Source organism: Cervus canadensis, chromosome 24 (genome assembly GCF_019320065.1).
Source record: "Cervus canadensis isolate Bull #8, Minnesota chromosome 24, ASM1932006v1, whole genome shotgun sequence".
NCBI lineage: Eukaryota > Metazoa > Chordata > Mammalia > Artiodactyla > Cervidae > Cervus > Cervus canadensis.
Genome location: NC_057409.1, coordinates 7,668,877 through 7,695,007, shown reverse-complemented (window position 1 = coordinate 7,695,007; position 26,131 = coordinate 7,668,877). Strand labels below are relative to the sequence as shown.

Sequence of the window (26,131 nt, the reverse complement as noted above, 5' to 3'; positions counted from 1 at the left end):
TATAATGACGATATGCCATAAAGGTAGATCATTCTTCTCTTCAGCGCACTGTACAGTGCTAAGTGCCTGAATGTGTTGGCATGCTTGCAAAGGGCTCTGAGAAGAAGCATAAGAGCTGACATTTATAAGAATTCTTTGGAGGGTCTTTTAAAAGTCCTCATTTGTGCTTTTGGCCAGAAACAGGAAATTTATTCCTTCATTCTGTTCTGCTCTAGTATTTGTACTAACCAACTAATCAGAAGAATCCGGTAACCACTTGGCCACACTGAGATCTGACTTAAACCCAAGAAGATGCTAAGTAAAACACATTTCTTACACAAAACAAGAGTCTAGCCGTGTAGTACCAGTATGTGTAAAGAAGACTTAAGGGCGCAACTAAGTTTAAAAAACAACAACACAGAGATAGGAAAATAACAATAGGATCAAGAAACTAAAGAAACTAACATATTTATTACCGCCCCTCAAAAAGAGGCATAAGCAGGAGTTCCCTGGTGACCTAGTGGTTAGGATTTTGGGCTTTCACTACCAGGGTTCAATCCTTGGTCAGGGAACAGAGTTCCAGCAAGCTGTGCAGTGCAGCCAAAAAAAAAAAAAGCATAAGCAAACATTCCTTACAGACAAAGCAGAATTTATTTATGTTTGCTTAAAGAAAGATTCCTTATTAAAAAATTCAAGGGACATGGAAGGCAGATCATAGAACTAATAAGTTTGGTAACCTTTTAGTGAACTAAAGTCCAACAACAATAAAAAAATTTTAAAGAAAAAACCCAGATCCAAAAGCACTAACTGATGTCATTAGCTCTGCTTAAGAAACTTTATAGATGTGACTTCACTCCTGGATTACACATCTATATTTAGTTTATACCTAATATGGATAAAGTCCTGAACTAACAGCCATTTCCTCTCTCCACAAAAAGAAACTTCCTTGCTTTTTTCCTATCAACAATGAAAAGATTAGTGCAGGCTCCTCTGAAGGGAGAGGTTAAAAAAAAAAACCAACAGGAAAACTAACAATATAGTATGTGATTTTTGTTAAACTTGGGACTGTCTGAAACTTTTAAACTGGAAAACAATCCTTAAATCAAATATGTGATGTTCAAGTCAAGTTCCTCAACAAGATTATAAATAAACCCTTAAAGTACTTTTAAAAATACTAATTAACCAGGCCCCCAAAATGCAAAGAGATGAAGTAATGGAAAATTTACAGCTTCCTTCAAATTTAACCAAGAGAATTGGAAGCACCAAACTCTTTTAAAAACCATCTAAGTCCATGGGTTAGTGTTTTAGAAATATTCTTAAACATTCTCTGAATTCTTTCTTTTTTATTTTTCAGGGTGACTGAAAATAGTGAATAGTGAAAACAAAACTTAGTTTAAAAATTCAAGTTTCAAGTAGAGAAAAAGAATACAAACAAATAAAAAAGCTCTTAGTGGTTAAGAGGCAGCCTCTCTGAATTACAAAGACCCTGGTACAAATTCCAGTACTGCTACTTACCAGCCCTGTGACCATACACAAAAAATGAATTAAACCTCATTGTGTTAAACAGTATTGATAGTACTTATTGCTGAGTTTATATGAGGATTAAACTACTTAACACAGTTAAAGGGCTTGGCACACTGTGCATGAACCACAGCAAGCACTCAATGCTATCTATCATCTATGACTATTATTAGGAAAACAAAAACCTACTGTTCACTTTCATGTACCAGTGTACTCCATCTTGCATAGGAATAAATCAAGTAGTTTCAAGAAGCTTATAATGTTATAAAATGAAGTATTTCAAAGTCACTTTATGATCCTTACACCATGCATCATTATATTCATGCCAAAGTTTACCATAAAAATCAAGGAACAGTGAAATTTAGTAACACAGGGAGCTAAATGGAAAAAAAAAAAAATATATATATATATATATAATATATAGGATTCCCTGGGGGCTCAGATGGTAAAGAATCTGCCTGCAATGCATGAAACCGAGGTTTGATCCCTCAGTTTGGAAGAACCTCTGGCGAAGGAAATGGCAACCCACTCCAGTATTCTTGCCTGGAGAATTCCAAGGACAGAGAAGCCTGACAGGCTACTGTCCATGGGGTCGCAAAGAGTTGGACATGACTGAGCAACTAACACACACACACATATATATACACACACATATACACCAAGATCCATAATTATAACATACTTCTGCAGAACCACTAGATCCTATATGTTTTAGATTATCTCTATTTTTTTTCATGCTGTCACAAAAAGAAAAGAAAGAAAGAATAAGAAGAAATAAAAAAATAAGAAAAACACTCTTGATAATAATGGACTCTCAGCTTTAGCTCCAAGTCCAGAAAGAGTTGCTGAGGCAGATGTTCTAAGATGGCAGAGTCCAACCTGACTATCTGTGGTTACCTAGTAAGTGTGAACAGGATCATGGTTCACTGAAGTTAAATTCAGGAATAAGTTCAAAACTAACCTTTTTTTGTGCTAAACCTTGTCTTCTGATAAAGAATAGAAAATTCCCCACCTATGACAGCTTGGCAGATGCTTCTCATAGTAACATCCTGGTGGTTGAAACCAGATACATTAAACATATAAAGTAACCACAGGCAGGCTTAACTCAGCATTCCCAAAGGTCCATGGGATAATAAGCAAACAATGCTAACTGTGTCAGACATTAAATGCTTTTCTTATATTAACTCTTAATTTTCACCAAACCCAAGAAGTAAACACTGTTATGCAATGGAGACACTCAGGCATAAAGGTAGAACTAAGATTAAAACAGTCTACATGGCTTGAGAGCCTATGCTCTTAACCACTACCCTGTGGCAACAACGTAACACAAAGAACCAGTCTTCCAAATGACACTTCAATTACCTTACTTAAAATATTAATCCTAATGATCTTCAACTCTGAAGTAGACTATTTCAGTGCCCATAGAGGGAATACAAATGATACTTCAAGTCAACAATCACTCCCTGACTCTGACTTTGGGATCTGGAATCTCAAATACTACACAGGATAGAAAGAACTTTTGCAACCAACACTGAGGCAACACTACAATCTAGCATGGGGTCCCTGCTGAGTCATCAGGACAATGATAGCAACTCTTTACCCCAGCGGCTGTTAAACCACAAACTCAGGGCCAGAACGCAGCCAAGGACTCTCCCTGAAATTTTTTATTTTGCCAGGAAAAAAAGGTAACTGTTCATTTCAATCTAAAGTAACAACGATTTTGAGGTACTAAATCAAAACTGCAAATATGAACTGAGCCCTGTGATGTGTACTATACTTTCAGCCTATTTCTCTGGCTTCTCTATATGAAGATTTCTGTGAATTTAATAGGCATCTGCTTTTCCCCAGTAATGTGATTTTTTATTTCTTCTCCGCCCCCCCCCCACCCCCAGTCTCCTCTGGAATCAACCCTGTTCAAGGGAACAGGGGGGAAAAAAAACACAAAGCTTTTGTATATTCTTTCAGCAAATATTTTATTGAAGAAGAATCAAATGAGTTAATATACGTAATGCAGTGAACAGTGGTGCCTGGCACATAGAAAGCACCTCATAAATATTTATATTAGTTCAGTTAAGTATGAAATACTCTTCTACATTTCTATCTCGTGCATTTGGAAAATGCAACAGGAAAATTAAGTCAGTGAGATTAAGCATCTGTTCTTTAAAATCTACAAATCAGATCTTCCTTGTAGTAAAGAGGCATCCCAGTCAGTGAATTATCATGATTCTCATGAGAACTATTTTCATCTCTAAGATGATGTTGTAAGTTTTCCTTCCTACAATAAAGCTCTTACAGCTGAACTTTTTTAAAAAGCCCTTCCCTTGACATGTATCCCCTTCTACCTACCAACCTGTCTCTTTGACACAGCCAAGGTTCTTGTTAGAGTTTGGCTTTACTTACTCATTGAGCCCACTCTCTCACTTCCTCTTCACTCTTCTAGCTCTGCTATAGCTTCCCCACCACCTCTTCATCAAAGCCGTTACTACTAAGGTTACCCATGACTTTCAGACTGATAAATCAAACAGAACACCCAACTTTTACTTGACACAACCAATTGCTCCCTCCTTAAAAATTTCTAGTTTCCTTGGTACCTTGCTCTTATCACCTTCCTCTTCCCACTATCGCTTGATTGCAACTCCTCCTACTTCCCCTTTTCCAGATTCTTTATTACACAACCCTTCAGTGTTATGAGCTCCCAGGAATTTGGTCCTGAGCATTTTTCCTACTCTTCACTCATTTACAGAATGACCTCACACACTTTAAACACCACATAAACAAATAAAGTATGTACACACACACACACACACACGTCCCAAATTTCCCTACCCTCCTGAGACTTCTTTCCGAGCACTGGGTCTGTACATCCAACTTTCTACTAGAAATGTCCGCTTGACATCTCAGTCATCTCAAACTCAACAAGTCAAAACCTGAACACTGCTCCTTCTCCTTCTCATAAAAGGGACCACTATCAACCAGTGATTCTACTAAGATGCCCCCGTCATCTCACAGAACTCCTTCTTCAGCATCTTCTTATGTACTCCACTTCCAAAATTTATCTCAAATCCATTCTATTCTCACCATCGCCATCCTAATTCAAGCCACCACCACCACCATCTTTGTCCATCACAACAGCCTGCAAGTAGTGTTCCCTGCTTCCACTCTTGCCACAGAATGGCTAGACTACTCACCCTAAAACACAGACTAAACCATGACACTGCCGTTTTACTAAGGAGAAAACCCACATGACACACAAGGACCTCCATGACGTGGCCTGCCTATTGCTCACTCTGCACCTCAGTCTTGTTCTCTCTATTCCAAACACAGTCTCAATTTGTTGAATACCTCCATTGAGTATTTCCAGCCTTTACATATGCCAGTTCCTCCAGCCTAGAATGATCTTCCTCTCATTCTTCCCCTAATTACTATTCATCCTACAAGTCGTTTTCTCAGAGAAGCTCCCATTAAGCTTCCATCTAAATTGGTTTCCTGTCATTCTTTCTCAGATACCCTGTTCTTGTCCTTAACGTAATTATATACCATATCTGTGTATTTCTTTAACAGAAGCCTCTTTCACTAGACAACAGGTTCTATGAGGTCTTAAAATATTCAAATTTAACATATCAAAAACAAAATTCCTGATCTCTCCATCAGAACTAGCCCTTCCCAAAGCATTTCCCATCTTGGCTAATAGCAACTCCATCATTCTAGTTATCAAAAAAAAAAAAATCTCAGTATCATCTTCGACTTCTCCTTCTCTCAAATTCCTCATCCAATCTATTAGGAAATCCTGTGACCTCCATCTTAGAAATATATCCAGAACTAGACTACTTCTCACCTTAGCCCAAGCCACCACCATTTCTTGCCTTAATTATAGACAGTCCACTACTTAGTCTCCTTGCTTCTGCCCTCCCCTCCCTATTTGCTACTTTCTGCAGAGCTAAAGATTCTATTCAATGTCCCGTTAAATCAGAAAGAACACCGCTATCATTCTCCATGCTCCTTACCCTACACTTCAGTTTTCTTCACAGCACTTATCACTAGTAGACATACATTCACTACATGCCTCCCTCAACTGAATATGAATGCCATAATGTTCTTTGGTATATCCAAGTCCACAGAACAGTATCACAGTTACTTGTTAAATGACTGATTGAAAAAATAACAAATATTATTCCAGCAGGCAGAAACTGGAGGTAGGGGGAGAGGCTAGCATATTTCAGATGAAAGAAACAAGAGCAAAAATCTTCCATGAAGGCAGAGAAGTACAGGGCATGTTGAGGACCAATCTAGCTAGAACATGACATATATCTGCAGCTGCAGTGGGGGGATAAGACTGAAAACACGTTGGGATCATGATCTGAAAGACTACAAATGCTAGATCATGGAGTTTGTATCTAATTCAATAAACAGCTAGAGAAAGGAGGATCCTTTTAAAATTTATGACTAAAGTATCAGTTTTATTTTAGGCAAAAATCACAGAATATAACACAATTATTGAAGGAAAGGATAAAAGTTTCTTCAAACTAATAATATACAATACCTGGTAGATTCAGTAATACCAACTACCCTTCATCTGTTAGAATACAACATAAATATTTCACTCATCTCTTAAGTCAATTATGTCATTTAGGTTGCCACATAAATTGTGTCTTAAGACCTTAATTCAACTGGATTTTAAAAAGCACATGAGACAAAAAGTCACTGTATTATATGGAAAATGACATCATCAAACACGGCTCATTTACTCACCCTTGTCCATTAAACTGTTTTGCGAGTTCCTTGAAGACAAAGGAAACTGTTCTTATTCCTTTATCTCTCTAGCACTTGGTGCATGGAAAGTATTCAATGTTTGCTTCTATTATGATCCCTATACTGTGCTTGACTGTTCCTAAACAAAGACTGCATCTTATATCCTCCAACTATAAAATGGGCATACCTCAACCTACTATTAATAGATAGAACTTGAGGGGGGAAATACCTAAAAAAAAAAAAAAAAAAGAGTTTTCAAAATGGATATCCCAAAAAGCACAGAGGAAGGCCTACCTTCAAACCATTTAAACAATATCTACACTAAGAGCAATTATACGTGTTGGCAGATTTCACAACATAAAAGCTTCCCTTCTTCCTGCAAAGATCAAACAGGGTAAATGTTCTTTTAGTGCCATTAGGAAAATAAATCCAAATTCAATCTGAGTTTCTCTGGTTAAACTTAAATGAAGTTAATTTTCTTTAAACCAACTCACTTAACTCAGTATATGTTACTTTAGATTGGGTTTTACTGTTCATTCTTCCAAGTATTCTGCATGAAGAACATTAAAACATTATACATAAACTGTCACCAATAATTCATGCAAGTTTCTGAATAAGATTAGAACATATAACAAAATAGCAACAGTAGTCACTTTAAGAAAAGACAGACAAAAGTAATTTTATTTTATGATGCTTTTCTGTGTTTTCCAGGTTGTCTACAGTAAATAACTGTTGGTTTATAACTAGAAAGAAACATTTTTTTTTAGAAACATTTTTTTAAAAGCATAATACGTACAGATGAATATACTAGGAAGCAGAAGAAAACTGACATTATTTTTCAAATTTAGGGCCAATATTTAAACTAAAACAGACTAAGGTTAGATACCACTGATGCTGAGTCATTTTTTTTTAGATACCTTTGCAATCAAGGGTCCTGCTGAAAAGTAAAAATGTCAGTAAAGTCTATGTTATTGATGGCTAGCGTTAGTTTTTACTTGATTTAATGAAGATCAACAAGCCCTCAATACCTATAAATCAAAAATTTAGATCCCTATGTTAACGAATATGGACTTCCCTGATAGCTCAGTTGGTAAAAAATCCACCTGCAATGCATGAGATCCCAGTTCAATTCCTGGGTCAGGAAGATCCGCTGGAGACGAGATAGGCCACCCACTCCAGTATTCTTGGGCTTCGTTTGTGGCTCAGCTGGTAAAGAATCTGCCGGCGCTGCGGGAGACCTAGGTTCAATCCCTGGGTTGGGAAGATTCCCTGGAAAAGGGAAAGGCTACCCACCCCAGTATTCTGGCCAGAAGAATTCCATGGACTGTATAGACCATGGGGTCACAAAGAGTCGAACACGACTAAGAGTCTTTCATTTCACATGTTAACTAATATATTCTGTAACCTACAGAATCAAATAATACAAAACTTCATACTCTTCATAAGTTTATACCTCTGCAAATTTTTCAGTTAAGTCTAGGGCATATGTATATTCAAGGCCAAAACTTCATTTAAGTCTGTCTTCTTTTCTCTCAATTAGTCTATGTAGTCTGGCTCATAGCTACCACTCTTCCATTTTCCTAAACAGCACAGCAGACTAATTGGGTCATCTTTAGCTTTTAATGAACTTTCACTCTAGCAATCTACCACCTGGTCTCTACCGCCATAATAAAGCAACAGGTTGTTAACTAAGGAAACATACACAGAACTCACATATTCTTAAAAGTTCTTAATTACTTCAACTTTCAGCTAATTGCTTTTGTAGTCTCTAATATTTATTCAGATTCTCCTTTTTCCTTCTCTCACACATACAAATAAATAGCTATGCTACATGATGGTAAAATTTAATACTTAAATTATTACAGATGATTGATATTTTTACAATTCTATTATAATGAAAACTTAATTATTTCCATAAAAATAAATTATTTCACCTGTAAAGTTGGAAGTAATAATTTTATTACAAAAAAAGTAAAACTGTTATACCTCTTGCCCAGAGTCATACTGTATTTCAGCTCTAAGCAAAGCAACAAAAAAAAAATCTATAAAACAAAATATATGCTCTGAGGGTCAATACCTGGCCCTGATTCTAATATTACTACTTCTTCAAAATATTAAAATATAAAATACTCCTAGACCATCTTTGGCACACCTTTCAAATATAGTCTCATTTATCTACATTAAGTTGTTATTTTCATCAATTTATACTAATATAGTTTCCTGGTTTTATATTTTAAATAAAGGAAAATAACAAATCAAATAAGGCTAATTGATATTCTGTATACCATTTCTTGGTACTGAGTACTGAGGGATAAAGTCAAGTTACCAAAAAGACAAGGATTAAAACTTCTAAAAGAATTCACAAACTGATCTCTGAATTAAATTTAGATTTCTAGTAAATCAAACTTGGACAGTTTGCATCCATGACCTTAATGTTACTTTCCTTCAGAAACTCCCTTTCCATTTTCTACAAAATCCTATACAGTGGACAAACCCATCTTAACTTACTCCCCTACTTGATTGAAATCTGCCTTAATCACACTCTTCAGCCTGGCTAACAAATTTCCCTTTTATGGACTCACTAATTCCCTAGTCAGGAGACATAAGAACACTGAGGTTCCACACTGCCAATGAAACAGGAAATGGGAAAGTCTTGCTCACCATCATTTTACTGGCTTTCAGGAATCTCTGTAAGCACCCTTCCAAACCAACTCTAACTTTTAGTGACAGCCAGGTCCTCCGCATTGCTCTTTCCTATTATTATTCATACCATTAGAATTTCTTTAATTGACGTACAGTTGACTTAGAATGTTGTGTTTCAGGTGTACAGAACAGTGCTTCAGTTATATACACACAGTCTCTTTCTCAGATTCTTTTTCTTTACGGGTGTTACAAAATATTGAGTATAGGTCCCTGTGCTATAGAGTAGATCCTTGTTGGTTATCTACTTTATATATAGTAGTGTGTATGTGTTAACCTCTACCTCATAATTTATCCCTCCCATCAATCTCCTTCCTTCATGTTAGACTTTTCATGTTTTCAGTCACCTTGTCTCAGAATCCTCCCATCTGTTACCCATTTGGGGCCCCTTTCTCTCAGAATTTTACATTTAATCAAGTTATCACCTTGGCCTTTGCCAAGAATTGCACTGTTAAGTCTTCAGGAACAGCTTAGACAAAACATAACAAAACAGAGCTGCCATTAACTTCACATTTTTACATTCATTTCTATCTCCTGAATTTTCCCCTCTGAAAACCTCAAATAAATGTCAAAGCAATTCATCCAAGGTAACACTGTCTTGATGTTGGGTTAGTTTTTGTTCAGTTATTAAAACAAAGTTCTCAGCATCACTGCCTATAGAAAATTAATTTCATTTGTCTGTGTTTAAAAAAAAAAGCCTGCCCTCAAAACAAAACATAAAGAACTCCCACTTTATACAATAAAAAAAAGATAGCTTCAAGCCTGCCCATAATCCATTTGCACCTCTCCAAATGCAGATGAGAAGCTGATGAATAGACAGCAATCCAAAAAGTAGAGAAGTATTGGGAAAACAATGAGACTCAGACTTAGGTTTTGAAAGTCTCATTCTCAACTTTTAAATAACTTGTCTCCCTGGCACTATGGGTTTGAAACATTGCTGGTTCCTTCTTCTTCTGAAAGTATCATCTATCTACTGTTTCCTGCATAATGTTTACAAGTGATGTCAAAACTAACATTCCCAGGGCTTCCCTGGTGGCTCAGTGGTAAAGAATCCACCTGTCAATGCAGGAGACTTGGGTTGGTCCAAGGTCGATCCCACATGATGCAGAGCAATTAAGTCCCTATCCCACGACTATTGAGCCTGTGCTCTTGAGGATGGGAGTTGCAACTACTGAAGGCTGCATGTCCTAGAACCTGTGCTCTGCAATAAGAGAAGCCTTCACCGAAATAAGAAGTTCGCACACAGCAAGAAGAGAAAAGCCCTCGCAGCAACAAAGATCTAGCACAGCCAAAATAAATAAATAAAATTATAAAACACACACACACACACACACACACACCCCTAACATTCCCATTCTTGGCTATTCCCAATTCCCTTACGATAGCTATTTTTTCAAAGTCAAGTCAAAGCTTACTTCTCTGCCTTTACCCATCTGTCCTGGCCCAACTTAATGTGAACCACAGTTGACTCGTTAAGCATGTACTACCCTGTATTGTTGTTTTCTTTCCAATAAAATTTATAAACCTAAAAACAGAAAATGTTTAATAATTTCTTATATTTCCCTTAACACCTAACTCAGTTTTAGTCACTTACTTCTTTCCAATAAATGCTTTAAATCACAGATAACAAATGGAAGTGACTTTAGGGATCATCTAGGTCAAACTTTTCTTCTATATCTTTCTTATATGAATTAATACTCAACAATCAGAATGCCACCATATACTTTTTAGAACAATGGCTCCTAATTCCAAGAAAAAGAGATTCATATAGAATTTTAGATGTAATTTTAAGGATTTACGAAATCCCCTGAATCCAATTAATGAAGCTCGTACTTATGAATAATACACTATTGGGAATTTCCTGGAAATCCAGTGGTTAGGACTCTACTTTCACTGCCGATGGCCTGGGTTTAATCCCTGGTGGGAAATAAGATCCTACGAAGCCACACAACACAGCCAAAAAAAGAAGAAAAATATATTATCAAGAACGAAAATAGGTGTCCACTGTTCTACTGTGTGCCAAGCACTATTCCTAATACTTTACATAGGATGATATATGGCTGGATCATATTTCCCAGCATTCCTTGCAGTTAGATGGAATCATGTGATTATAGTTCTCCCCAGTGGAGAATGAAAGGAAGTGACAGGTAGAAGTTCTAGGCTGGTGCCCTTATGATGAGCCTCCTCCATACTCTTCACCAACTGCTGCAACCAGTATTTCTGTTACCAGCTCGGCCAACTGAGAGAACAATGCCATGGGGGCTGGTGGGAAAAGAAGCTGAAAAGGCTTTGGTCCCTAAATGACTCTAAGGAGGAAAGCCATCAACATTGAGAATACCCTGCCTGGGTTGCCAGGTGAGAAAGGAAATTAACTTCCATTTTGTTTGAACCACTGTTTGGGGTAGATAACAGTACTTATTACAGAAGCTTAGATTAGCCTAATTAATACACAAAGATCACCAATTAATCCCATCAGCAACCCCATAAAATTGTGCTGTTATCATCATCTCAATATTAGAGGTCAAGAAACTGAGGTACTAAGAACTTAAGAAACTTCCCTGACACTTCTAGAAGCCAGATTCAAGCCATGCAGTCGGGCTCCAAGCAGTCAGGGTTCACGCACATTAAAAATTCTGCCAGATACCTCAAAGAAACAATCATTCTTGTGTATTAAGCCACTCTGCACCAGATTAACTTTTTACACCACTCCAATTCTAGCAGTTTAGGAATGACAGCCAACAGTGAGTGTCCCAGTTCAAAATGGCAACACCAACGACTTTACATTCCAGCCAATAAAAGTAAACTCTGCAAAGGGAATCCTCCTCCCCAAGATCAGAAACACCATCACATCATACCAAAGATTCTAGCAGGGGGTGGGGCCGGAGGGCAGCAGGGGAATCAATAGGAGTTAGGGATATAGAAGCAAAGGAAAAATCCAAAGATTCAGACTCTTCTCAACTTCTCTCATTTTGTTGTTCAACACAGTATTTACTTTTACCCCATATAGAAATCTGGGTTTTCAAATTCTAAATGTAACAAAGAAGAAATACTGGTGGAAAATATATGGCAGATACATGAACATACTAGAAGTACCAAAAATGGAAGGGAAAATAGATAAAACCACACAGCTTTGGAGGCTGGAGGGTAAGCAAAGTTAAACAAATGAAGGACCAAGGTTTGAGACACAGACCATCAGGATCTAAAAAGTAAGTAGCCCTCAATTCCAAAGCATGTCAGACACATATATCAACACCAAAATGCTCAGAAAGGAAACAATCTCATTCCAACTATTTGGTACCATCCTAGGTACTCACTCAGAACAATACACAGACCTTACCATCAAGAAACTTACTGCCTTTCAAGTAGGGAAGATGTATATACAAATAAGTGTATACAAAATGACACACTACTAGCATTTATTTACTTATTTACTTACTTCTAGTATCTTAGAACTAGGCATTGTTCTAAGCTTATTACCACCATATCTATTAACTAATTTAATCCCATGAAGTTGGTCTATTAATATCTCACCTATGCAGATGAGCCATAGAGAGGTTTAAGCAATGTGTCTGGGACTCACAATTAGTAAGTGGACAAATTGGATTAGAAACCTGGCAGAAGATAAGAGACTTTATGACCTTGCTAAAGGGCTTGAACTTCACCTTACTAATCAGTGGTCCCCAAGTAGGACTAATGTATCAAAATCCATACCAGGCCCCTCAGAGTAGGAAAAAGAGAGCATCCTAACTCTTGAGGATGACTGCCTTTGTAGGCCTCTTTTACTGTTGGGAGGGTACCCCCCATCCTGTACATGCTGGGGTAAACAAACAAAAATGGAGCACTGCTGTTACATAGGCCATGAGAGTTCACTGGGCTCATGAACAGACAACTCCAAAAACAACACTCACAAGGGAAAAAAAATGTAGCAGTGAGTCTAGTCACACTAGCTTGTAAGGTCCTAGCCTATTTCCATAAAATTTAATGCTACCTAAACAGGTAGCATGTTTATACTCATTTCCTTTAGGTGTAGGTAACAGTTTCCTGCTACAAACTCAGATGTTTAATACACCACACTGGACAACCAGTCGCCACCCCTTTGCTGCTCTCAAAATAATTTTATTTACAAGAATATTTTCCCCACTGGCATTTCCCACACATAGATTTTGGTAATCAAGAATACTCTTTACCACAACTTAACTGTCCCCTTTTCCCTCTTTGAAACAGCTATCCTGATTTATATCAGTACAAAGTTTTGCCTATGCAGAATCATGGGGCAGCAGAAAACATTTCACCTCTTACTTCATAAAAAGGAAAACAAGTCTCAGAGAGGGAAAATAACCTGCCCAGGTTAAACTAGCCAGTGAACACAGAACTATGACTTGAACCTGGTTCTTACAACTATTGATAAGCAGGATGCTTTTAAATGGCTCACAAACATTTATTTTGATAGTTATGCACATAAGAAATATAATCACCACACCTAATCCAGTTTCACAAGCATTATTGCTTAGGGCAATGTGTTTATGCTTTTTAAAAAGTGAGCTGGATTTAGTAAGTAAGACCAATTCAAGAAATATACAGAAAATTAAGAAGGGATGTATACAAGTGACTCAAGTCTTAGAAACAAGGCACCACATCTCTCTCCTAACTGAAGAGTTAAATTAATAGCAATAGGGAATTAAGCACTGATCTCCTTACCTGTAATTCATATCCTTTATTTCTTTTTCTTGTCTTATTGTATTGGCTAGACCTCCAGTACAAAGCTGAAAGGCCACTATTGATAGCACCTTTATCTGACTGTAAATTTAATGATACTTCTAAAGTAATATGTTTAAGTAACATTTTTTTTTTTTTTTGGTTTTCAGTAGATACATTGTTTTTGAATTTATGGAAATTCCTTCCTATTCCTTGGCTCAGTGAAATTTTTTGAATACTTCTCTCTGACCCACCCCTCTCCCTTCTCCATGCTGCCTTCCAGGCCTCTTCCTTTTTCTTATTTCAGATTTCTTCCTACATTCTCTGCACCTCAAAGTACTATATTTGCCACTATAAATAACTGAGACTCTTTGAAGATACTCTGCGGGTTCTATACCTGTCTGCTGTTTCAGCTCCCTGAATCAAACTGCTTCTAAAACTGATAACTGAAAGAAATCTTAAAACACTGTTCCCATCATTTTCAGAGCATTTCTTCCTTCCATGTCTCAAACACACCCCTAAATGTCTTCTGTACTTTAGAAGAAAAACTCAGGAAATAAAGAACAAAGTTGTTCTGGATTTCTGTTAAATTCTCCAACTAAGAGCTTAAATCTGAGAGCTGGCTTAAGTAAGTGACTAAGAAAGAAAATCTCGAGGATTTTAAAGAAGTTTTGAGAGAGGCAGTTGGATCCAGATGTTCATAACTTCTATCTATCTCCTTTGCGAAAACGAAAAATACTGAAGAAAAAAGTAAAGGGCTAGAGGTAGTACTTGTCAACAAACATGGTAGTTCCAAGATACAAAAACTGAAGAGACAAGAAGGGGTAAAAAATCAACCCTTTAAAGCCCAAACAAGTTACGAATTCTTTCCTCATCAGTTTTTCTTTCAAAACAAAAGGGCACATAATCTTTCCCGAGGCAGCAACACCGAGGGGAGCAGCCAAAATGTTGCATCATACAAAACACTCGCGCTTGAGAAACAAGAAACCAGATGGTGGTAAAATACCTAAGACAGGAAAACCTAAGTGGGGAATCTCGGTCTTTTCCGGAGGCCCAGGAACGTCTGCTCTTTTTAAAACATTTTTTCAGATGGAATCGAAAATTAAAGTTACAGTTTCCTACAGCCGGGAGTGACACGCTCTTTCAGAAAGTATTCAAGCAAGTTCAGCTCACGACGGCGCTGAGGCTTCACCTTCCGGGCTGGGAGTGGACTTGGGTCGAGAGCCGAGGGCTGAGGTGGGGTGGGGTCGGGCGCCCCGGCGGTGGCTTGGGAAGAGAGGGGTGACAGGACCCACCCCCGCCCCGGTCCCGGTCCCAGGAATTGGGGCCTCCGGGGCCCCGGGGTGGCGGCGGGGGTGGAGGGAGAAGCTCGCCCCACCCGGACGCGGGACGATGGTGAGGCATCCGCCGGGGTCCCCGCGGCTGGAGGCGGTGCCCGCCCTCCCTCCCCGCCCCGCAGTGCTGGCTTTCTGGGGTCCCGGTCCCACCCCGGCTCCCTCGACCGGCCTCGGCGGCGGGAAGGCGCGGGTGGGCCCAAGACAATGGGCCGGGGGCGCGGGAGCAAAGCTCCCCTCCAACCCGCTTGCCCTGCGCCGCGTGGGGGCGCCGCGGCTGAGGAGCGCCCAAGGGCCGCCGCCCCCTGCGTCCCGGCGGGCGGGGGGTTGTCGGCTCTGGGAGGACGGGACGGCGGCGAGCGCTCACCTTGACGAAAAGCTCGATGATGGGCTCTTTGTCCTCCTCCTTCAACCCGTTCAGCGGCATCGACAACGCCATGGCCGGTTCGGCTGGACTCCGCGGACGGCGGCGGCGGCTGTTTCTGCTCCGGGACTGCTCTGGCTACGGGCTCCCGCCGCGCTGCAGCACCCTGGACTGTCCTGGCGTCTAGCTCGCCTCAGCCTCCGTGCCTCAGGCTCGTCGCCTCAGCACCGCCCCACGCCCCGCGCGCGCGACTCTGAGGCGGCCGCAGCCCCGGCCCCTTCAAGTCGCGGAGGCGGGGCGCAGGGGGCGGGGTCTCGGCTGGGGGCGTGGCCTCGGCCGAGTGGGTGTTGAGGTGGGGCGGGGGGTTGGCGGCTGAAGGATGGCTCCGGCCCCTGGAGGCTGTTGAGGCGGCTTGACCTCGGCTCAGGGGCGTGGCGCCGGTGGGGACCAAGAGAAGCCTGGGCTTGGGCGAGCGGAGGGCGGGACTCCGAGCCTCGCCTCCCGAGGTGGGGCGGAGGGGAAAGTCCCCCGCGGACCAGCGCCTGACACCGCCTCCCGCCGAAGCGCGGGCGCGTCCTCGCAGCTGCTGTTGGCGCTGCGCCAGGTGACCTCAGCCTTCGGCCGGCCTGGAGAAGTGAGAAGACATCTCCCGCCCTCTCCCCTCTGCTGCAGCCCACCGGGAGTCGTCCCCCTTTCCCTCAGCAGTCGCCTCCCCCCAACACCCTCAGTTAGGCAGAGCTCCCTTCTGCCTCTTCGGAGAAAGTTTTCATCCCCTTAGAAGCACTGTTTTATCCTTCCTCTCTGACTTCTCCGTTTTCCCTTTTGACTCTCCCGTCACTTCTGTCTTGGGAGCCAGCTTATTAACAAATATTTATCAGGCCCTACAGTGTGCCTACCCCCCCACCCCCCCGCAGTAAACAGCACGGACCGTGATCCCTATCCTCGGAGAGCCTAAGGTCTGGAACTGAACGCCTTTGCCCGAGGCTACGAAGGACTCTCAAGCCATTAATCCATAGGGTTCCTCTTCCCTGAAGTGATTTCCTTTCCCCGTCCACCTGGCAAACCTGAAGTGTGTACCAGAATCACCTGGGTGCTACTCCCAGACCTGCTTTACCCAATTCTCTGATTCTCCTCCGGAGGGGAAGGGACAAATTGCCATTTTAACAAGCACCGGGACTTTTTTGATGCGGTGGTCTTCAAACTGGAAAAATTCTACTGGGATTTGAAGTCCTTGAGGACAGTGGCCGTATACTTTTGAGTCAGGCAGGAGGTAAGCACCGGTCTGGTTTTGTGACTGATGAACGCCTGGGGCAAGTGTCATCCCCTCTGGAAACAGTTACTTGTCCCCTCTTCTAACTTTCGGTAACACATGACTCAGCTACTCCTCCCCACCTCCTAGCTTAACTTGAAGGCTGAGTCCTGAGAGGATCAGACTGAGGTTTATCTCTCCACATCCTCAGAGCATAGCACTTGTCAGAATGTTTTAACAAACTGAACGTGTGTGTGAAAATATAGTGAAACCTGCAGCTCCTCCCTCTCCCAGTCCATAGCGTGTTGCTCAAATTCTCTTGCAGGAACTCTGTTAAAGAAACATCCTACCCCAGGGGTTAGGAGCACATGATCTAGAGTCAGCCTAAGCCCTGAAACTGCAAGATCCTTCAATCCCTGCCTGTTCAGTCACTCAGTTTGCGACCCCATGAACTGTAGCCTGCCAGGCGCCTCTGTCCGTGGGATTCTCCAGGCAAGAATACTGGAGTGGGTTGCCATTTCCTCCTCCAGGGGATCTTCTCGACACAGGGATCAAATCAGCATTGGTAGGCAGATTATTTTACCACTGAGCCACCTGGGAAGCCCCAACTCCCTAAGTCTCAGTTTCATTCTCTAGATGGGAGTGGGGCTGTTACTGGGCCTTCCTTACCTCACCTCCTGCTTAGTCAGTGATAGCTATTATCGCTACTCTAGGCCTCCTACTGTCCTTGTCCACCCCTGCAGGCAAGGATGGCATCATACTCAACTCTGTGAGACCAGCCCATTTGTTGAAAAGAAGTAAATGCTAGGAGGCTGTCCCCGAGATGGGAACCCAAACCAAAAAAAAAAAAGAAACAAAAACAAAACAAAAACTGAAGTGCCAACTGAACCTAGTGTTAGTTCTTCATAGAGTCAGAAAGTGAACCAAAGTTTGCTTCCAGTCTCTACCGGCCTGAAAAGGAACCAAAATGGTGAACCAGTTCAAAGCAGATCCAGGTCCAAAACAATCAAATGGTAACTCCAAGATGACCCCAGACTGGCCCTGAGGCAAAGGAGTATTTCCAGGCAGTTCTCTTTTCCAAAGATTGCCTGAAGGTCATCAAATTCAGCTTGAATCAGTCACTGTTAGCTGTGGTGAGTGTCTGCTGACAGCCCCATACTGGCCTCTCGGCCGAGGACATGAAAGTGACCAAGGCGTGGAGGGATGAGCCAACCAGGAGTTTTTAGGCCTTATTGAGGCAGATCCTAACTGAGAGGAAGCCACTGACATCCTCCCCAACAGAACCTTGAGGCAGTGATGATCTCAGGCTGAGACCCAGAGCCTGTGCTTAGAAATCTGATCACAGTCACTTATACCTACATTTCCCAATTTCCACCACCATGTGGCTTGCATGAATGGGCAGAGCCAGTCCAGGGAGAGGTAGAAAGGGAGAGAACCAGGACGTGTATGTGGGGGAGGGTCCACAAGCATATTGCATTTAAGTCTCATATTCGAGTATTGAAATGCATGCATGTTTTACATTCTGTATTGTTTTGCTTTTATAACACACACACACAGATCTTGAAGACAGGTAGAGATGTGTTCTCCTCCCTCCTCCACCCCCACCCGCTTCTGACCTCATCTCTTATTCCTCTCCCCTTTGCTCTCTATCCCAGGCACACCTGCTTCCTTGCTATTCTTTGAATGTGCCAAATGCCCTCTTGCCTCAGGGCCTTTGCACTTGCTCTTCTCCTTCTATGGAACATTCCTCCCCCAGAGGAACATTCTTCCCCCCAGGATTCCTGCAATTCCCATTCCCTTGCCTCCTTCAGGTCTTTGCTCACATACCTCTTTCTCAGGGAAATCTCCCCCAATACCATCCTACTCAACATTGCAAGTGGTTCAACCTCATTCTACTCTCCACTTTATTTCTCTCCATAACACTTATCACCCTCTGAAATACATTTTACTTGTTTATTTGCTTATTGTCTCTCTCCTGCCACTAAACATCAATTCTATGAGGGCAGAACTTTTTGTTTGATTTTTGGTTATGGCTGATATTCCCAGCTCATACAACAATTCATAATACACAGTAAGAACTTATGGAATGGGTGTATGTGCCTTGTTTAAGCTACGGTTTCCTGTACCCCTGATGTACCCTTTGGAAGGTCTTGTTCACCCCTTCTGAGAGGCCAGGTGGTTTGTGTTTGTCTGTGATTGCTGCTACATGAGAAGTCAGGTTTTCCAAGGGGCAAGGTGGCACCTCCAGAAAGCCCCCACTGCTGGCACACGTGCCTCTTCCCAGTCCTGATTCTGGAGTGCTGCTCTAGCTGACTGTCTCAAACCCACTCTCTGCCACTGAGGCAGCGAAGTGCTAAGCACGTGGACTCTTGGGTCAGACTGCCTGGGTTCCAGTTCTGCCACTGTCGTTTGCTGGCTCAGAATACCTTATTTAACTTCACTGTGTTCCCTTTGCTCCTCTATAAAATGGGTCTAAAAATAGTAACAAATAATAGTTATGATTTTTAATGAGTAAATAGGATTATGGATAAGTAAATGCATGTTAAATGCTTGCAATGGTGCCTGGTGCTGCTTAGGAACGAACTGTTGGTCTCAAACCCATCTGTCCTTAATCTCCACTACTGAACTCCCTACATGCTAGATATCTGAGTGTTTTTATATCCAATCACATTTATTCCTCATGGGGACTTCCCTGGGGGTCCAGTGGTTAAGAATCTGCCTTCCAATGAAGGGAATGTGGGTTTGATCCCTGGTTGGGGAACTAAGATCCCACATATCATTGTTCTGTCCCTAAGTCATGTCCAACTCTTTGCGACTCCACGGCCTACAGGCTTCCCTATCCTTCACTGTCTCCCAGAGTTTGTTCAAATTCATATCCATTGAGTTGATGTTGCTATCTAACCATCTTATCCTCTGCTGTTTTCTTCTTCTTTTGCCTTCACTCTTTCCCAGCATCAGGGTCTTCCAATGAGTCATCTCTTCGCATTAGGTGGCCAAAGTTTTGGAGCTTTGGCTTCAGCATCAGTCCTACCAATGAATACTCAGGGTTGATTTCCTTGAGAATTGACTCATTGAATCTCCTTGCAGTCCAAGGGACTCTCCAGAGTCTTCTCCAGCACCACAATTAGAAAGCATCATTTCTTCAGTGCTCAGCTTTCTTGGGAAAAGGCAATGGCACCCCACTCTAGTACTCTTGCCTGGAAAATCCCATGGACAGAGGAGCCTGGTAGGCTGCAGTCCATGGGGTCGCTAAGAGTCGGACACGACTGAGAGACTTCACTTTCACTTTTCACTTCCATGCCTTGGAGAAGGAAATGGCAACCCACTCCAGTATTCTTGCCTGGAGAATCCCAGGGACAGGGGAGTCTGGTGGGCTGCCGTCTATGGGGTCGCACAGAGTCAGACACGACTGAAGCGACTTAGCAGCAGCACCAGCAGCCTTCTTGATGGTCCAACCCTCACATCTATACATGACTACTGGAAAAACCATAGCTATGACTACACAGACCTTTGTTGGCAAAGTGACGCCTCTGCTTTCTAATATGCTGTCTAGGTTGGTCATAGCTTTTCTTCCAAGGATTAAGCATCTTTTAATTTCATGGCTGCAGTCACAGTCCGCAGTGATTTTGGAGACCAAGAAAAGAAAATCTGTCACCACGTCCAGTTTTTCCCCTTCTATTTGCCGTGAAGTGATGGGCCCAGATCCCATGGTCTTAGTTTTTTGAATGTTGAGTTTCAAGCCAGCTTTTTCACTCTCTGCTTTCACCTTCATCAAGAGGCTCTTTAGTTCCTCTTCGCGTTCTGCCATTAAAGTGGTATCATCTGCATATCTGAGGTTGTTGATATTTTTCCCAGCAATCTTGATTCCAGCTTGTGATCATCCAGCCCAGCAGTTTGCAGGGTGAAAATGTACAGCCTTGATGTACTCCTTTCTCAGTTTGGAACCAGTTAGTTGTTCCATGTAAGGTTCTAACTGTTGCTTCTTGACCCACATACAGGTTTCTCAGGAGGCAGGTAAAGTGGCCTGGTATTCCCATCTCTTTAAAAATTTTCCACATTTTTTTTGTGATCCACATAGTCAAAGGCTTTTGAATAGTCAATGAAGCAGAAGTAGATGTTTTTCTGGAACTTCCTTTTCTTTTTCTATGATCCAAAAGATTCTGGCAATTTGATCTCTTCCTTTTCTATATCCAGCTTGTACATCTGGAAGATCCCACATACCCTGGGGCAAATAAGCCTGTGTGTGCCACAACTACTGAGACTGCACTCTTAAAAAAATAAAAAAAACTTTATTCCTCCTGGTGTTTCAGATGAATGATTTTCATTGTCCACACTTAAAATTAAGGAAACTAGAGAATGGAGGAGATTAAACACAAGTCATTCAGTTGGGAAGATGGCAGAGCTGAGAGTTCAACCCACAATTGTCTTTTCACCACATTGTATACTTAGTGGGTATGGGTAAGGTTCTACCTATCCTTTAAGGCCCAACTCAAATATTCCCCTGCTCCAAGGAGCTGCCTTGAACCAATGTATTGGTCTGGATTCTACATCATCCATCAAGGAGGTTAGGTGGTATTGCATGTACTAACGTGAGCTTCTTTGCAAACTGCCTGATTTTGAACTCCATTTGGATAAGTTACTTAACTCAAGCAAGCCTCCTCATTACAAGAGACTAGAATAGAACCTAACTAATAAAGTCACTTTGAGGATTAAATGAGATAATTCATGTAAAGCATTTAATTATAAACATTTAATAAATGTTAGCTATTATTACTGTTCATATCAAAGTCTTCTTCCTTGGTGTACTGTGAGATTCTCAGAGTAGAAGGAACTTTATCTCCATCTTTAGTTGAGCGAAATTTCCCAGCTGTGCAATTTTGAGAAAGTAGTCCTCTCTATACCAATTTCCTCTTATAAAATGATGATAATTACAATACCTATCTCACAGAGTCATTATGGAGATTAAACAGGTAAATAAATGTAAACCTTATTAACACACTGCCTGGCATATACTAAATGCTAATAAACATGAGAGGCAGGCCTTAGAGACGTGAGTTCAGTTCCAGGCCACTATAATAAAGCCAGTATCTTTTGTTTTCTCTTTCAAATCATTTTAATAACCTAGCAGTGATTCAAAGTATGAAAAGATGATTCAAACATCTTCCCTTTAAAGAGGATGCTACCATAATTGCTTCACAACAAGCATGATCAAAGGAAAGGATGAGACCAGATTCAAGAAGCAAGAGTTGTAGCAAGACTTCAAGGCTTACAGATTGAAGAGCATGGTTTCAGAAAGTCTCCTGGGGCTAGCAGGCAGCAGAAGGGATATGAGATTTTAAGAGATCCTCAGAGGACGGGCCGAGGTTGCTGGGTCATGAGCACCTTGAAGCATTTCTTGATGGTGATTTCATCTTGAGAGTTTTTGTCGTCCAGGGAGAATTGAGCGGTATAGGCCCAGTGGGTCTGTTGTCCCATAGAGTCAGGCTTCTTCAGCGTGTAGACCTGGTCTCCCTGCCCACTGTAGTAATACTGGAGAAACATGACCACAGCAAAGCCTAAGCTTTCAATTCCCTCTGCAGCTACCTCTAACTCATAAAGCCAGTATCTTAATAAAGCAAGTCACACAGATTTTTTTGGCTTCCCAGTACGTATAAAAATTATGTTTGCACTGTACGTAGTCTATTAAGTGTGTAGTAGCATTATCCTGAAAAAAATAATATACATACTTTAATTGAAAAATAATGCTGTTCTACTGTACAGCACACGGAACCCTGCTCAATGTTATATGGCAATCTGGGTGGGAGGGGAGTTTGGGGGAGAATCAGTTCAGTTCAGTTCAGTCACTCAGTTGTGTCCAACTCTTTGCGATCTCATGGACCGAAGCACACCAGGCCTCCCTGTCCATCACCAACTCACAGAGTCCACCCAAACCTATGTCCACTGAGTCGGTGATGCCATCCAACCATCTCATCCTCTGTCATCCCCTTCTCCTCCTGCCTTCAATCTTTCCCAGCATCAGGGTCTTTTCAAATGAGTCAGCTCTTCGCATCAGGTGGCCAAAGTATTGGAGTTTCAGCTTCAGCATCAGTCCTTCCAATGAACACCCAGGACTGATCTCCTTTACGATGGACTGGGTGGATGTCCTTGCAGGCCAAGGGACTCTCAAGAGTCTTCTCCAACACCACAGTTCAAAAGCATCAATTGTTCAGCGCTCAGCTTTCTTTATAGCCCAACTCTCACATCCATACATGACTACTGGAAAAACCATAGCCTTGACTAGACGGACCTTTGTTGACAAAGTGATGTCTCTACTTTTTAATATGCTGTCTAGGTTGGGGGAGAATGGTCACAAGTATATGCATGGCTGAGTCCCTTTGCTGCTCACCTGAAACCATCATGGCATTGCTAATTGGCTATAACCCAACACAAAATTAGAAGTTTAAAAAAATTAAAAATTCAAAAAAGAAATAATGCTGTTAGGAAACTCCCTGGCGGAAGGATTGCACACTTTCACTGCTGAGGGCACAGGTTTGATCCCTGGTTGGGGAACTAAGATCCCATGGCATAACCAAAAATAACAAACAAAAAATAAATAAATAAAGTAAGTAAGTAAAAATAATGCTGTTGGTACACTAGACCTGGGTTTCAAATATTTATTCTTTGCTAACTAAATTGACAATGGGAAAAATAGCAAATTAGTCTGTAAGCCTCAGTTTCTTTATGTATAAGATAAGGGTGATAAGAATACTAATGTCACAGGGTAATTGTGAGGATTAAGTGAGATAATACATGCAAATGATTTAGCAGAGTACTTGATACATTACAGATGTGAAATACATTTTAAAAATAAGTATATTAAATAAATTAACAGTGCTAGAGAAATAGTGCCAATAGACTTGCTCAATGCCAGGTTGCCAAAAGCCTTTAATTTGTAAGAAAATGCAATATCTACAAAGCACAATACAATGATGTACAACAAAATCATGTATGCCTATAGTTCCTATTTATACTTTCTTATACCTAGCTCAGTGCTTGGGACATAATAAAATAATAATAATCTTGACGCTCTCCTCCAGGGGATCTTCCTGACCCAGGTATTGAACCTGAGACTCTTATGTCTCCTGCATTGGCAGGCAGGTTCTTTACCACAAGCACCACCTGGGAAGCCCCAAGTTTGATGAGATTCAGTGAAAGAATAAGTAAAATTCAAACATTGCCTTTTAACCTCCATCTCCTAAGTTTCACATCGTCGTTTCTCTCATTGCACCTGTGACAGGTGCTTAATTAATCTCTGGGGGCTTCTCCAGTGGCTCAGCAGGAAAGAATCAACCTGCAATGCCAGAGACGTGTCAGGAGCCATGAGTTTGGTCCCTGAGTCTGGAAGATCCCCTGTGTAGGTAATGGCAACTCCAGTACTCTTGCCTGGGAAATCCCATGGACAGAGGAGCCTGATGGGCTACAGTCTATGGGATCAAAATCAGTGGGACACGACTGAGCGATTAAACAACAGCAACAAACTAATCTCCAGTGATGTCAGTCAACTCAGTTCTGGAAAATCCCAATGCATCTTTGAACTTCAGATGTGTCCCCACAATTAGGTCCTATAAAATCCTGCTAATTGTGACTTAGCCATAATTTTGGCTAAAGTTTAACCTGAATGCTGTGTCCACAGAAGCACCAACTTCCCACCTCCCTGTAGATATGGGTTCCTCTGGAGGAAGCAAAGTCATTCAGCAAACATAGGAGCTGGAGACACATGTCAATTCAGCTTTTCTAGGCTTTAGAAACAGAGTTCCAGTGTGTGGGTCCAAGGACTGAGGTGTTCTTGGCCACAAGCTCCAGGACACAGACCTTTGAGAGGACGACCATTCAGGTACCATTTGTAACAAGGATACAGCACAGAAACTGAGGCTCAGAAAAGTTAAGCAATGTGCCTAGGGTCACACAGCTGGAAAGCGGCCGAGCTAATAATCAAACCCAGATCTCTTTGTCCTTGAGCCCATGCCCTGGCCAACCATCTGCTCATAACACTGGCCTCCAAGAGGTCTTATGAGCATTCAAAAAGATAGTACATAAAGTTTTTGGCATGGCTTAGGCATTCAAAAAATGTCGTCTTCTGCTGCTTTTGCACAAACCCCTCTCTAACCTCTTCTCTCCTTCGTTTCGCCACGCTAAGATCAAAAGATTTTGCATAACAAACCTCAGTTGAAATGCCAGGTCTGCCACTCACTAGCTAAGGCAAATCATTTCACCTTGCCAAGCCACAATTTCTTCTGTCAAGTGTGGGGATAATATCTATAACAGAGGCTTATGTTGAGTCAGGGAAAGAAGGGGAAGTTTACACAGATGTGATAGGTCATCAGTCACATCAAGAAGAGTTTATTAACAAAGCATCCATGGGAGCAGAATCTACTGGGCTGACTGTCTTCTACATTAGTTACAAAGAAAAACAACTGGAAATCCGTAAGCAACAATAAGCAACCTTAGGATTTCCCTGGCAGTCCAGAGGTTAAGACACCATGCTTCCATTGCAGGGGGCATGGGTTCAATCCCTGGTCTGAGGACTAAAATCCCACATGCCAAATGGCATGACTGAAACAACAACAAAACAGTGAGCAATCTCATGGAAATGATAAGATATAAAGTGATTATTTTTTTTAGAAACCAGTGCCTTCCTATATTCAAAGCCCTGCCAGTTCGAAATTATAATAGAAGTAAACATCTGAGTTATTATTGCAACCAAAAACATAAAAGCATCTGGGAATAGGAAATCTTCAATAATATGTGAAGTTCTATCAAAATTGTTTTTGAGAAACATACATATATATGGCACATATATGTTATTGATATATAATATAAGGAATATTATAAAGGAAATTGGGCTTCCCTGGTGTCTCAGCAGTAAAGAATCTGTCTGCAATACAGGAAAAAGAAACCTGGGTTCAATCCCTGGGTCAGCAAGATTCCCTGGAAGAGGGCGTGGCAATCCATCCCAGTATTCTTGCTTGGAGAATCCCATGGACTGAGGAACCTGGTGGGCTACATACAGCCCATAGCATCATAGAGTCAGACATGACTGAAGCAACTTAGCATATATATATGCTTAGAATATATTCTTAGAATATATATATTCATATATATATATATATATATATTCATTGGAAGGAATGATGATGAAGCTGAAACTCCAGTACTTTGGCCACCTGATGCAAGTAACTGACTCATTGAAAAAGACCCTGACCATGAGGCTGGGAAAGATTGAAGGCAGAATAAGAAGGGGATGACAGAGGATGAGATGATTGGATGGCGCCACCTGGCATCACCAACTTGATGGACGTGAGTTTGAGCAAGCTCCGGGAGTTGGTGATGGACAGGGAGGCCTGGTGTGCTGCAGTCCATGGGGTTGCAAAGAGTTGGACACGACTGAGCGACTGAACTGAACTGATACTCATATATATGTACCAGGTTTCCCAGGTGGTAAAGTGGTAAAGAATCTGCCTGCCAAGGCAGGAGATGCAAGAGATGTGGGTTTGATCCCTG

General features: G+C 41.5%; 2 protein-coding genes across 2 annotated transcripts in view; both read right to left on the bottom strand.

Moving 5' to 3' along the window:
* CLIC4 (chloride intracellular channel 4) overlaps positions 1-15,641 on the bottom strand; it is a 69,531-nt gene extending 53,890 nt beyond the window's left edge. The window contains exon 1 of the mRNA XM_043444725.1: positions 15,346-15,641. Within this exon, the coding sequence (XP_043300660.1) occupies positions 15,346-15,417 (72 nt within the window). The 5' untranslated portion in view covers positions 15,418-15,641. The remainder of the gene's footprint in view (positions 1-15,345) is intronic.
* A 6,296-nt stretch (positions 15,642-21,937) lies between these two features.
* Positions 21,938-22,132, bottom strand: LOC122426093 (H/ACA ribonucleoprotein complex subunit 3-like). Its single transcript, XM_043444726.1, has one exon. The coding sequence runs from the start codon at positions 22,130-22,132 to the stop codon at positions 21,938-21,940; it is 195 nt and encodes a 64-aa protein (XP_043300661.1).
* Between the last annotated feature and the right edge of the window lie 3,999 nt (positions 22,133-26,131).

Excerpts from the sequence above, each read along its gene's own strand:
- LOC122426093 (XM_043444726.1), bottom strand. The coding sequence starts at position 22,132 with ATGTTTCTCCAGTATTACTACAGTGGGCAGGGAGACCAGGTCTACACG.